Below are 15507 nucleotides of genomic sequence, written 5' to 3' on the forward strand. Positions count from 1 at the left end.
TCTGCTCAGAAGTAAGTAGCTGACCTAAGCAGGTAATGGTTTATTTAGGTCAACTGATCCTTCTTCCTCCTTCACATCCCTTCCCATAGTACCAAAATCGGGAGCCTCTTCTATATTTCCTACCCCTACCTTTCTCTTACCCAGAGGTGTCTATGTGTAATACCCATCTTCAACAAAAACCTACATGTCATTTCTTCCATCATGATATTTCTCACATAACCTAGCTTCATTTTTCCCTCCCGCTTCTTTCCTGTACTTAAGTAAATTTTCCTTTGTTTACGTTGTTTACGTAAATATACAAGATAGGGTTGTATCCTGAATAAATATTGTTTAATTCAAATTTGTGGTTAATTTGAATTTCTTTTCTTATTCCCGCAGGTATAAATTAACCAAGTCTTCATGTACTGTTTTTTTCATTTTAGCCCCTTTGTACGTTACACTGAAGTTACATTGAATTAACCTGTAGGTCAAAGAATATTCTGCATGCAATTTCCTATTACCTCAATAATATAATACGTTTGGCTTGGGCCAAAAAATATTGTTATATAGAGGTTTGACTGCATTATGGAAGTGCTCTAATACAGTATATATCTTCATATTAACATCAGCTCCCTACTGGGACTGCCCTGAAGGATCCTGAACTTTATTAAACTAAGCTATGAATACAAAACAATTAGAATAATTTGAAGTCTAGAAAGAAAAAGAAAAACTGCTGAAAAAGAGGTCCTGGAGTATCAATTGTTAGAAGGTTGCTGAGGGAGTCTCTGATCAAGGACTGTTGATATTGTGAACATAACTGCATGACCTCCAGGAATATAAAGAACAGGGATGTGACTAATAATGTTTTTACGTCCCACTAACTACTTCTAACGGTTTTTGGAGATGCCGAGGTATCAGAATTCTGTTCCGCAGGAGTATTTATATGTCAATAAATCTACAGAGATGAGGCTGATATATCTAAACACTGTCAAATACCACCAGGCTGAGCCAGGACCGAACATGTCAAGCTGGGGTCAGAAGGCCAGCACCAGAACTGTCTGAGCCACTCAGTGTGAAGTAATTCGAAGTTTTAAAAATTCTGATATTAGAACTCTCATAGTTTCAAAGAATGATGTTACGCAGCCTGGGTGGAAGAGAAGAAAACTTAACTGGAGTCACTGTAAAGCTTTTTAAAAAAAACAACAAACAATACGGTTAGTATTCACCATGTCAGCCATGTAGGTCGTTGATGGCTGGAGCCAAAGACTGCCACCATGTTGCATTATGCATTACAGTCTTTGATAAGTTGGACTTAGAAATTCAAGGTCTTGAAAGGTGGCTCAAAGTCAACAGTCGCTTAGTTTCATACTTTACAAAGGAAAATATTAAATGTATCTGCACAGGCTTTAGTGTAAGACTGATAAGGCATCCAACATAAAAAGTTAATGGAATGGCTGCTGTATAGGATTATGCAATTTATGGTAAGCTCAAATCAACAACACAAAACATATACAAGATAGAATGGAAACCTAATATCAAAATTAATGAGAAACAGTTGCATCATTTCAAGAGAGATGCGAGAAGGGCTTTGCTCTAAAACTCGCCAATACGTCAAAGTAATTTGCACAACTGATTCACAATTAAGAAACATGAACTACTGAAACTAATACACTTTAAAAGCTGACCAAAATGACCAGTTCATGGCTGCATGAGAGTGAAATAATGTTCTTCAACATTAAAAATTGTTCTCACTGTTAAGGATTCAATACTTTGGAATATCATGCTATGACTGTATAAATGAAACTCTTCATGGCAAAAATTGACATTCATACATATTCACATTATGTATATATTAAGGTCACTCAGTCAAAATTGCTGCAAAACAATAAAACGTGACCAATGTAAATACAGATCCTCTATTTAATACAGGACCACCTCTAATAATAAAATATTTACATGTTCACATTGGTTAAATATTGCAAGCTTCTCAAGTCATGCCTGCCAACATAAAGCAAGGTCTCATTAAAGCAGATGAATTACATTGAGCAACATCTGAACTAAATTAAAACATAACATGAATATTATAAAAGTAACACAGTTATGTTATATACACAAACACATAATCTACACAACACTGTACAAATCCCACTTGAACCACTTCTATACAATTACAGAATTACTAATAATAATATTTTCTCACAATTATATATTATACATAATATGTTCATATTTTTCACAAAAATAAATCTATGAGATTTGCAGAAAAAAAAAAAAAAAAAAAAATAGAAGTAAAAAGAAATTGTATAAAGAAGGTATGATCTAGCAAGACACTATACAGTTTAAAAATACATATATACATTAATATAAATATTACAGTAAGTACTAGCTGCATACGACGTCTTGATACGCAAGTTGGTAGAGTCTGTCAGTTGTGAAGTAGTAATACTGAGACCAACAAAACCTCCAGTTCTCTGGCTGCTTACAACACTGAAAATATATTGAGCAAATATCATCCAACAATTCATTCATTTTCAAAGTCATGAAGCTATGCAGGAGGGAAGGAACGTATACAACGAGAGGTGAGCACAATTAAGAACAAAAGAAAGGCCAAATAGAAAGTCATCACTCAATGAATGGACTGCTCGTGTTTACAATGGATATAAACCTTAAAGAAGTTATTTTTCATAAAATGTTTGCACTAAAATATACACTATCTGAACAAAAGAATCTGGACATACAGCTGTCACTACAACTCCTATAAAAGGTGGCTAATAGTTCCATGTTATAGAGTGCTACAAGATCTCTGCAGAGTGGGCAGAGCAAGGGAGCTCAGCCACACCAGTAAGTCAACAGTCAGGTAAGCGTTTGTGAAGCGGAAAGAGGGAGTAGCTTGGTAAGCCGCGTGTTCTGACCAACAGGGATATCCCTTACCTGTGAATTCTTCAGTGCCAGCACCATTGCAATGTCCAAGATTCAGACACATGAACCACAAATCTGATGGGAGACGCATCACCTGAAGCAATAAATGAGTCAGGCCGGGTGCGATGATACATGCTAGCCTATACAGTGCCCACAGTACAGAGCACATTAAGGGCAGAAGGATTTATGGATGTTGTAATCAGCTGTGTTATCGAAGGTCGAAGAGAGTTTGGGAACTATTATAATGCTCCTTGTCATACAGCAGAGTCTGTTAAGGGAGTGGTTTACGGACAGTAAGGTTACAGCCCAGAGCTCTGACCTCAATTCTATTGAACACCTTTGGGATGAACTAGACCCGAACGACCTGCATCAGTAATGCTTGGTACAGTGCTGCAAGGAAAAATGGTCTGCCATTCCCCCCACCCGTATTGTGCATATCCAAGAAATATTTAACCCTTTTATTGCTAGGCTGTTTTAATGGAAAATATAGGCTTTAAGAAAGAAAAAAAGTTTGCTCTGTTTTTAAAGATATGAAAGCGAAACTTAATCCAGAAGTGCTTCTAAATTCAGGATATTTTTCAGATCATTATGAAATTTATTCCTCAATTTACTAATTAATAAATTAAAATAATAAATTCAGGAAAATAAAAGTTGGAAAATTTGATTATTCCTATTACCACATGCTTACAAGTGGAGTAAAAATGAACACTAATAATAATAATAATAATAATAATAATAATAATAATAATAATAATAATAATAATAATAATAATCATAATCGTATGGCCTCAGCTACCGTGTGCAGACATTTCAATTTGACGCCATCTGGCTATCTGCTCGTCAATTTCGACGTTCCGTTTTACTCTAGGCCCCCACTAGGTGGCACACCGAGTAAACCGAAACTCTCTTCGGCGTCTATGGCTGAGATTTAATTAATTTTGTCGGGTAAACACCAAATGTGTCACCAGAGATCTTTTACATGCCGACATCGTACGACATGGAGTGTCGAATGGACTTTTTTCCGCCCTTCAAAAATCCGACTACCTCTGCCGGGTTTGAACCCGCTATCTTGTGATCCGGAGGCCGCTGATCCACAGAGGAACACTGAACAATGAACACTGGAGAGCACACATACATAATACAAGAACTAAGAAACTAATTTTTTGTGATCTAAAATATCTGCAGGGGTGTCAAGAATCTGAAATTCTAAAATCTAGCATATTGAAAAAATACACCAGCAGTGCCAATCACACAAGAAAACACAATTAAATGATGGCAGTAAAAATAAGCAGCTGTATAGCTAATGACTGACGATTTTGTGGACTTTGTGAAAAGCGATTTCGATCTTGATGACAAATCAAGTGCTAATTCCGCCTCGGACACCTGTGCGGAATGTGACTGTTCATAACCAAGCAAGTTATAATGACAATGCTGATGTTGATACTAACAAAGACTGGCAAGAAAGGAATTTTGAGCAGGACAATCCTGCACAGACTCCACAACAGTTTCTGGAATCATCAGTTCTTTATTTTCCTCCTCTCTTACAGCACTCTTCTTACTCTTCAATGCCGTGCTTTTATGAGTCGTGCGTAAACAAGGAAACTTTAAATATCGCTCGAGTTTATCAAAAGACAGAAAACAAAAGAATGTTGCCAAAACATGGTAGATTGACTCTCTTTAATGGTCATGACAATATTAGGCACGTTTTAGTCTAGAAGCCTCTCAAAGAATAAAGAAAAGAAGCGTCTCTCAGAGCTGGCAAGTTTCGTTCATTTTTGAGGATCGCTCAAAACAACCCTGTCACTAAAAGAGTTCAAGAGTAGTCCAAATATTTTTGATCAGATAATGTACATTTTTGTGTGTTTTTGTGCAAAAACTAAAGCTGAATTACGAGGACATTTTTGACAAAGTGATCAGAAGTAAAGTTTCACATGATGGGAGATGAAACATCAAATTTCACACATTAAGTTTAATGAACTGCAGGTAGTTGCTTTCCAAGTTCATACACCGAATATCCTCTCAGCTTATGTGCTCAGTATAGGATAATAACCCTGATAACACATAATATACATCCTCCCTTTTGTGAGGTTCCTATTACACCTCATATTAAGCTTCTAAAATTTACACCATATATTGAACTTACACTTCATTTTGGGCTCTTTAAGCTACAGAACAATACTCTTAACTCCTCTTTTGTTACCCTTCCTTTCTCACACATACATCCCTTAGATCGACGAAAGATTACTTGTAATTTTCTTGTTTTCCTTGGTGTATTGAAGTGCCTGTCATTAAAGAAAGCACTTTTCATTCAACAACACTGAAAAATCACTGGTAATATTATATATCTGCCTTGTCAACACTAATTCCTATACTAATAATACTAATACTAACAATAATTTATTAGTATTGACAAGGAAACATTACCAGTGATTTTTCAGAGTTATTAGATATATAGGTCAATCTGGACAAAAATAAACTATAATGGTTAAAATAATGAAGTGCTTTCTTTGTTGCATAACTTAGAAATCTTAAGCAAGCATAATGAAAATACTGTTAATTAGAAACAACTCAATGATTCATTAGGCATCCCATCAACATTAAACTGCACAACAAGGAAGACTGTTGTCAACACTGTTATTCATACAAGTTACGGAAGAAAAATGTCAATGGGACAAAGGTAAAATATGGGGACAGGGATCTGAAGGTAATGTTGTTTACAAATGATATTGTGGTGTGGAAAGCAAACAGAAACTTGTTGATGATGATGATGATGATGATGATGATGATGCTGGTTGTTTAAAGGGACCTAACATCTAGGTCATCGGCCCCTAATGAGACGGAATGTAATAATGTATTTTTCATCTGTGTCCCCCACCCACAGGGTTGTGTGTTTGGTCCACGAGAGATACTGTATTTTATATTGTTCAAGTCCGCCGGCAAGTCGGTTAGCACCTACGTGAAGTATCGCCTCTCCCCATACTACAACAGCGTAGTAGGTTCGTGGCAAACAGAGAGGAAATACAAGGACAATTCGACATGTTGAGTGAGATTATCGAAAAATATAGAATGAAAATCAGCATGGAAAAGAGTAAGACGATGGTGTTAACTAGAGGAGAAAGGGAAGGGAGAGTAATTATAAAAATCATGACAAAACTTTGAATTGTGGAGAGTTTCAAGTACTTGAAAAGCGAACTGATGCAGGATGCAGGGCTGGACATGCAAGATCAGTAAAAGGATTTAAAAAATGAAATGCTTTCTACCAAAATGTGAGAAACCTGGTGGGAGGAAGGAAGTACCAATGAAATGTAAAGAGGTGATGTACTACTGTCCAATATTGACCTGGACTCTGAAAAAAAAAAAGACAGGAGAATAAAATCCAGGCCAGTTAAATGAAATTTTTAAGTAGTATGATAGTGAAGACAAGAAAGGGCAAGGTAAGAAATAAGGATGGTAGGAAGGATATCAAAGTGGGAAAAGCTTTACAAGAGAATGGAGAAAAATATAGTCCCTGCCACGTATGTGCATACACTAAGGGTAAAACATTACTCTTTCTCTCCTGTTAATACTGAGGGTAGTGATTTATAGTTATTTTGTAACCATTGGGTTCGATTCAGTGTCGCTAACTGTACAGTTTAGGGACCCTCCTTGCCGATATGGCGTCTTACTGCTAAACTTGCAGGTTGGCGCTATCTAGTCATGACTTTTTTATAACTTGCGAGATTATACGATACTGCCACTGCCATATTGTGAAAATTACTTAGTGTTAAATTTGCAGGAGTAGGTAAAGCACAGTTTCTTTTTTGTAGGATTGTATATCTGCTTGTGTAATACCAGGTAAGTAGAATTGTGGCATGTTTGAATAATGCATTTAGTAACATAGTTTGTGTTAAATGATGAACACAGCATTTTAATAATAGTGTCTTATTTTGTCCAATTTGTACATACAGAATTCAATTAGGACGTATAAGAAGCAAGAAAACTCCTCCGAAAAAGAAAGCAAATTTACCTCCTCTAAAAAGATAATTAAGTTGAAATAGAAGGAAATTTTGTTATCAAGCTAACCTAACCGAACCTTGTCTCGTCACAACTTTGGTACGGTTTGCAGACTTAGCCCTTGTGTATTCTTATTGACTAACAGCATTATGTACAGTGTGATTTCACTTCAGTTTGACAACTAATAGCAAATTTCAAGAAGGGAGCCAAATTATTTACACAAGGCAAACACCAAAGAATACAGTTATTTAATGTGAATATAAAAATAAAGGATGGTTAATGGTGTGGGTTACTGCAGTCACGTCCTAGTTCGTGAACCATGGGCAACAGCTGAGTGGCCTAGTAAGTGGTCCTGAGTCGTGGCCCTCCTTGTGCTCAGGCGGCTAGGACTATACAATTCACTGGTGGTCCATAACCCGTTAGGGGAGAGATCCTCACTTGGACTATGTGCAAGTAGGGTAGCATCCTGCTTCATGCATTTACCGAGCTCAGAACATTTTAAGCAAGCCTCGGACCTATGGCACTAACGGAGTCCCACTCTCATTTGACAGTCGAGGGACTCCTTGGAAACAACTTGATGAACGAAATGGAATTCGATGGGGAGCTATCAGTATTAATGGGACTTGCGGAAGAAAGAAAGTAGAACTGGCTGAGTCAGCAAAGAGGATGCATATGGATGTGCTAGGAGTAAGTGATATACGGGTAAGGGGAGATAACGAGGAAGAGATAGGAGATTATAAAGTGTACTTGACGGGTGTTAGAAAGGGAAGGACAGAGTATGGGGTAGGGCTGTTTATTAGGAATACCACTGCACGCAACATAGTTTCTGTTAGGCACGTAAATGAGCGAATGATGTGGGTAGATTTGTCAGTTGGAGGAATTAGGACTAGAATTGTCTCCGTGTATTCACCACGTGAGGGTGCAGATGAGGATAAAGTTGACAAGTTTTATGAAGCATTGAGTGACATCGTGGTCAGTTGGAGGAATTAGGACTAGAATTGTCTCCGTGTATTCACCAAGTGAGGGTGCAGATGAGGATAAAGTTGACAAGTTTTATGAAGCATTGAGTGACATCGTGGTCAGGGTCAACAGCAAGGATAGAATAGTGCTAATGGGTGATTTCAATGCGAGAGTTGGAAATAGAACTGAAGGATACGAAAGGGTGATTGGTAAATGTGGGGAAGATATGGAAGCTAATGGGAATGGGAAGCGTTTGCTGGACTTCTGTGCTAGTATGGGTTTAGCTGTTACGAATACATTCTTCAAGCATAAGGCTATTCACCGCTTCCCATGGGAGGCTAGGGGTACCAGATCCATAATAGACTATATTTTAACCGGTTTCGAATTCAGGAAATCTGTTAGGAATGTACGAGTTTTTCGGGGATTTTTCGATGATAGAGACCACTATCTGATCTGTAGTGAACTAAATATCTCTAGGCCTAGGGCAGAGAAAGTGAAATCTGTCTGCAAACGAATAAGGGTACAATATCTCCAGGGCGAGGAAATTAGACAGGAGTACATGGATATGATTAGTGAGAAGTTACAAACAGTAGACAGTAATCTGATTCAGGATATAGAAAGTGAATGGGTGGCATACAGGGATGCTGTAGTAGAGACAGCAAGGGAATGCCTAGGAACAACTGTGTGTAAAGTAGGGAAAAGGCAAACATCTTGGTGGAATGATGAAGTGAAAGCAGCTTGTAAACGTAAAAAGAAGGCTTATCAGAAATGGCTTCAAACAAGGGCCAAGGCAGACAGGGATTTGTACGTTGATGAGAGAAACAGAGCGAAACAAATAGTTGTTGAATCCAAAAAGAAGTCTTGGGAAGATTTTGGTAATAACCTGGAAAGGCTAGGTCAAGCAGCAGGGAAACCTTTCTGGACAGTAATAAAGAATCTTAGGAAGGGAGGGAAAAAGGAAATGAACAGTCTTTTGAGTAATTTAGGTGAACTCATAACAGATCCCAGGGAATCAATGGAGAGGTGGATGAAATATTTTGAACATCGTCTCAACGTAAAACGAAATCTTCCTGGTGGTGTTGCGAACAGCCAAGCTCATGGGGAGGAGGAAAATGATGTTGGTGAAATTACGCTTGAAGAAGTGGAAAAGATGGTAAATAAACTCCATTGTCATAAAGCAGCAGGAATAGATGAAATTAGACCTGAAATGGTGACGTATAGTGGGAAGGCAGGGATGAAATGGCTTCACAGAGTAGTAAGATTAGCATGGAGTGTTGGTAAGGTACCTTCAGATTGGACAAAAGCAGTAATTGCACCTATCTATAAGCAAGGGAACAGGAAGGATTGCAACAACTATCGAGGTATCTCATTGATTAGTATACCAGGCAAAGTACGACTATTCACTGGCATCTTGGAAGGGAGGGTGCGATCAGTAGTTGAGAGGAAGTTGCATGAAAACCAGTGTGGTTTACGACCACAGAGGGGCTATCAGGATCAGATTTTCAGTACGCGCCAGGTAATTGAAAAATGCTACGAGAGAAATAGGCAGTTGTGTTTATGTTTCGTAGATCTAGAGAAAGCACATGACAGGGTACCGAGGGAAGATGTTCGCCATACTGGGGGACTACGGAATTAAAGGTGAAAATCCACAGCCTGTTTCCAGTCATTCGACTGGGTCAGGAATGGAATGAATGAAGCCCCTATCTAAGCGGCGAGGATAGGAATTGTGCCGGCTGCCGAAGCCTGTCGCACTCCTCTGGGGCAATGATTAATGAAGGACAGATGAAATGAAACGATATTGGAGAGTGTTGCTGGAATGAAATATGACAGGGAAAACCGGAGTACCCAGAGAAAAACCTGTCCCACCTCTGCTTTGTCCAGCACAAATCTCATATGGAGTGACCGGGATTTGAACTTGAACCCAGTGATGAGAGTCCGGCGCGCTGTCGCCTGAGCCATGGAGGCTCCGGAATTAAAGGTAGATTATTAAAATCAATCAAAGGCATTTATGTTGACAATTGGGCTTCAGTGAGAATTGATGGTAGAATTGAGTTTCTTGGTTCAGGGTACTTACAGGGATTAGACAAGGCTGTAATCTTTCACCTTTGCTGTTCGTAGTTTACATGGATCATCTGCTGAAAGGCATAAAATGGCAGGAAGGGATTCAATTAGGTGGAAATATAGTAAGCAGCCTGGCCTATGCTGACGACTTGGTCTTAATGGCAGATTGCGCCGAAAGCCTGCAGTCTAATCTTGGAACTTGAAAATAGGTGCAATGGTATGAAAATTAGCCTTTCGAAGACTAAATTGATGTCAGCAGGTAAGAAATCCAAGAGAACTGAATGTCAGATTGGTGATACAAAGCTAGAACAGGTCGATAATTTCAAGTATTTAGGTTGTGTGTTCTCCCAGGATGGTAATATAGTGAGATTGAATCGAGGTGTAGTAAAGCTAATGCAGTGAGTTCGCAGTTGCGATCAACAGTATTCTGTAAGAAGGAAGTCAGCTCCCAGACGAAACTATCTTTACATCGGTCTGTTTTCAGACCAACTTTGCTTTACGGGAGCAAAAGCTGGGTGACACAGGATATCTTATTCATAAGTTAGAAGTAACAGACATGAAAGTAGCGAGAATGATTGCTGGTACAAACAGGTGGGAACACCGGCAAGAGGGTACACAGAATGAGGAGATAAAGGCTAATTTAGGAATGAACTTGATGGATGAATCTGTACTCATAAACCGGCTTCGGTGGTGGGGTCATGTGAGGTGAATGGAGGAGGGTAGGTTACCAAGGAGAATAATGGACTCTGTTATGGAGGGTAAAAGAAGTAGAAGGAGACGAAGATGACGATGGTTAGACTCAGTTTCTAATGATTTAAAGATAAGAGGTATAGAACTAAATGAAGCCACAGCACTAGTTGCAAATAGAAGATTGTGGCAATGTTTAGTAAATTCACAGAGGCTTGCAGACTGAACGCTGAAAGGCATAACAGTCTTTAATTATAATGTATGAATGTATGTATGTAAAAATAAAGGCAGAAAAATATAACATTAAATTGAGAGAATGTATATTACTTTAATTCCTCACTGAGCTTGAAAACTGATTTAATTATGAAGATCTTGACTGATCATTTACTTGGGTAAGGGAACCTCCATTATTGATACTTATACTGAGGTTAGTTTGTAGATCTTTATGTCTCGATAGGACAGAGATATTTGCTTTTATGTGTACAGTCTTGTGTGCCGAGTACTATAAATTTAGATGGTTTGAAGATGTTAAGAGGATGGAAGAAGAAAACACGTCAAAGCAGATGACGGTGACCCATAATAAGGTGGTTGAATATGATCAAGAACAAGAAGAAGAAGAAGAAGAAACCTAGATTGGAACGCAGTTAGGTGATACAGATGTTGATTCCCATAGGGAACCTGAAATATTTGTCCTGAATGAGTAAATTTATTATATCAATATAGCTGGTCAGTTATTGGATATTATAAATCTTCCAGCTAACTCATCCCTGTTGCCAGCGTTTTGCCCCAGTGTGCCAATCTGGGCTCATCAGTTGGCAACCAGGAATGAGTAGGCTGGAAAATTTATAATGTCCAATAAAGGACCAACTATATTGGTATTATAAATTTACTCATTAGGGGCAAAGCCAGGCAGGTATCAATTTTTGAAACTGAGAAGTCTCTCATAGCGCATTGGCACTGCCAGTGGCTCCAAGTAGCCTACGCAGTGGACTCCATGGTATGCACTAGCTGTGAGTCTTGGTAGGTGTGCTATTTACCAACTGATGAGTCCAACTTGGCATACTGGAGCAAAATGCTGGCAACCAGGAATGAGTTAGCTGTAAAATTTATAATGTCCAATAACGGACCAAGTATATTGGTATTACACAGTTTGGGAGGAACAATGGTGATTGGATGGATGAAGATGGAGAGATGCAACCTGGCATGAGATGGACAAGAGAAATTGATGACGATGACGAGGATGATTATTAAGGAATTGTGATTCAATTACTTTATTTTTACCAAGTTGCTTTACATCGCACTAACACAGATAGGTCTTATGGTGGCGATAGGACAGGAAAGGGCTAGGGGTGGGAAGGAAGTGGCTGTGGCCTTAATGTGGGCCCAGCATTTGCCTGGTGTGAAAATGGGAAACCACGGAAACCATCTTCAGGTCTGCTGAAAGTGGGGTTTGAACCCACCATCTCCCAAATACTGGATACTGGCTGCACTTAAGTGACTGTAGCTATCGAGCTCGGTGATTTAATTAATGCAACTGTATTGTTGGGATGATGCAGCGGAGGAAAGTAAAATGCAGGAAACATGAGGATTTGGAGAAGATGGCTTGAAACAATACTTTGTATATCTGTTATGTCTGCTTAATCCACTGTCCTGGTTAATACAACAAAATGCAAAACTGTTGATGTTGGAAAATTTTTTGGGGTCCCGTGAATTTGCATTTAAGTTCCCTTGTAATTAGAGAAACCCATCTGATGTGAAAACGGAAGGAAATTTGGTGATTATAACAGAAAAAAAAAAAATTGAACCCAAACCATTAGATTGTAAGGCAACAATTCCACCCCTAGACCATGACAGGACTGTTTTGAATGGTTTGAACATTAATGTTACTGCGGGGAGGCGGAAAACGTAGTATGAAGCAAGAAGCCCAGCTGCCTCTTTATTTCACTTTCTCACCCTGCAAGTGTAACCCTGACAGCCTTGACGTGGTCTTCATCCATACAGTTATTTGACAGAGTTTATGTTATGACTACGGGGATAGAGAATTTCAGGACAGTGGGGAATTACATAGAGCTATTCAATGAAATTCATAGATTTAGTGCAGTCACAGAAAGTTGTAGTAATTTAAAAAATTATGGAAGAAAAAAAAAATGTAGTTGTAATTATTAACACAAAAATAAGTTACAGAAAATGGTGAGGACAAGCTGTCTGTTAAGCAGATCAATGTGAGGTCCTATGTGGGGAATAATTTGTGTTAAGTACTGATGGATATGAGCCCTTAGAAGTACAGCGCAACTAATACGTAGCCATTTTCATAAGAATGTTCTCCCCCAACGTACGACATTTTAAGACCCCTGCCTTGTGGACCAACAGAAATCTAGTAAATGCTCACATTGTGTATGATTGTCAACTGTTCATATTTCAAAGTAACCTCAACAGCCAAGGTCAAATTTACGATCCCTCTGCATGCAAATAAGTTGTATTATCAATCACATTTGTAATATTTTAGGTAACATCCTGTCCTGTTTGATAAGGTTGGGAAACAAGAAGGCCAAGGCTTCGGAATTATTTCACACCAAACTAGCAATGTGTGAGAAAAAGGCAGAAACATGCCCAATAACGCAAAAGATAAACAAAATGTTACAATCTTCTGTACTTGACAATGTACATATTGTCCTTTTCCTCTTGTAATTAATGAAGGCTAGGTTAGAATTGGGGAAAATGCAGCATATTATACAAACTGAAATGAGATACCACAATAGTTGATTGCCTATTGGGTTACCTGTACTGAGTTCTTTAAAAGTTACAGTGAAACGCTGATTATACAAACTAACTGGGACCAACTATAGTTCAGATAACCAGACCTGGAAGCCACATAGGACACAAAATATGTTACCATTGTAATGCAATGGCAGAATTTTAATTCCTCGAACACACACATCCATTTCCTAGTGGCGAGATCTCAAATGCCTTTCAGCAGAAGATTAGCAGAGCACCATTCCGGTTATCCTTTGCATAACATCTTCACACCGTTTTCCAGGCAGTAAATCCTTCTGCATGTACGGTTCCTTATTACTGTCACTATCCCTGTTTCCATCCATTTCATTATCCGTAGCATCTGTTGTTTTCATCTTCACTTGTTGTTTGTCTACTCCTTAGTCCCGTTTCTTGATACGGATCGGGGATGAAATTATATGGTGTTTTTACGGCCAGATGGCCTTCCTGATTCCAACCTCAATTGAGGGGCTAATGAAGATGAAATGAATGATGGTGAATGAAATTGGATAAGGAGGTAAAAAGCTGTATAAATTGGAACTGTCCCAGCATTTACCTGAAAGTGAAAATGAGAAACCACTGAAAACCATTCCTAGGACAGCTGACGCTGGGGTTTGAACCCACGCATCTCCTGAATGCAGAGCTTGCCGCCATAGCCACAATGCGTTAACGTGTGGTCACTCCGAAGTGCAAAAACCTGGATCAGCATCAGTTTGCAGTCATTCATTTGCACCTTTTTCATCATAGTCATCAAATCTTGAGATTGATTGAATAAGCCTGTAAATTCATAATCTGCTGCTCTTCAGAGCCATTCCTTTTGGTTTCTTCTACCGACACGGGTTCATTATACATTTTTAAAACTTATCTTTCGTCATAAATTCCCATAATTTAGCTAACGTATTGCAACTATCATTAAGATTTAGTTTTTTACAAAAACCAACAATGCTTTCAGAGTTGTCTACCTTGATCCACAGGTTGAGTGAAAGTGACATTTGGTGGAAAGTACATTTCCTGTAGCCCTTTAGAGTCCAATTCCATTTCCACTCACTTTCACCACACATCCAATTTATTGTAGTCAGGAGAACGTGGGAAAAAATTCATTTTATTCAATTAACACTTAAGGTAAACACTATAAATTTTATATTGTGAACCAGTGACCAGCGCTTTTGGCAATAGTTTTTCATCATGTGATACTTTTGGTAGCACTTGAAGGGATGTAGTCCTGGTCAGGTTCCACAAATAAAATGACACCCTTCTACCATCCTTCACTTTCCTATCAGAATTGACAGCAAAATTCTTGCTTTCTTTAAAACCCTCTGTGGCATTAGTGATGTGTAGCTTCCCGCTAAGAAGAAAAATCAATATAAAAATAACTACTACATAATCACTCATATATATCGTTGGTGTGCACGTTGCTGCAGAATGTAAACATAATTTTGTAGATGATGTACCATATACTGTAGCCCCATTTTGACATCGCCATTGGATTTTACAGATCGGTGGTGCTATTTGAGGATCCCACCAGCCTCCGGGCTGATGACCTAACGTGAATAATCTCCACCGCTGAATGATCCCTGCACCCTAATTTTAGGAAAGGGCATTTTAAAGAAAAAAGTTTCCTTCCTTTTTTTCCTACAGCTTAATTATTTATATTGAAAACCTTGCATCCTACTGTGCAATCTTCTTCTTCTTCTTCCTGAAACATTTCTGCTTATGCAGGTCGTTCACAATGCCTCTTCCAATCTTCTCTTCCCCCCCCCCCCCGGGCCGTCTATTGTTCATCACTGTCTCCCATTGTAGTCCTCTCCGATTTATGTCAACCTCCACCTGATCCCTCCATCTTTTTACGGTCTTCCAATTTATCTTCTTCCAGATTCTGTCCATTCCAGAGCTCTTTTGGGAAATCTTCCTTGTCCCATTCTTTTGACGAGGCCGAACCATTTCAGCCTATTTCTCTCCATAGTTTCTTTTAGCCGGTTGATCTGTAGTGTGTTTCATATTATTTCTTATCTTGTCCCTGTTTGTTTTAGCCAAGATCTCTCACAGAAAGCACATCTCTGTTCCTTGTAATCTACTCAGATCTTTTTTCCTTTGGGTCCAAGTTCAACATTCAGATCCATAGGTCAACAATGTGGT

The 15507-nt window shown here is 38.7% G+C and overlaps 1 protein-coding gene across 1 annotated transcript in view; it reads right to left on the reverse strand.

The window, feature by feature from the left end:
• Window positions 1–1441: 1441 nt before the first annotated feature.
• Window positions 1442–15507, reverse strand: part of NFAT (NFAT nuclear factor) — a 533805-nt gene continuing 519739 nt past the window's right edge. The window contains exon 13 of the mRNA XM_067145354.2: window positions 1442–2466. Coding sequence (XP_067001455.2) covers window positions 2459–2466 — 8 coding nt within the window. The 3' untranslated portion in view covers window positions 1442–2458. The remainder of the gene's footprint in view (window positions 2467–15507) is intronic.

Source organism: Anabrus simplex, chromosome 4 (assembly GCF_040414725.1).
Source record: "Anabrus simplex isolate iqAnaSimp1 chromosome 4, ASM4041472v1, whole genome shotgun sequence".
NCBI lineage: Eukaryota > Metazoa > Arthropoda > Insecta > Orthoptera > Tettigoniidae > Anabrus > Anabrus simplex.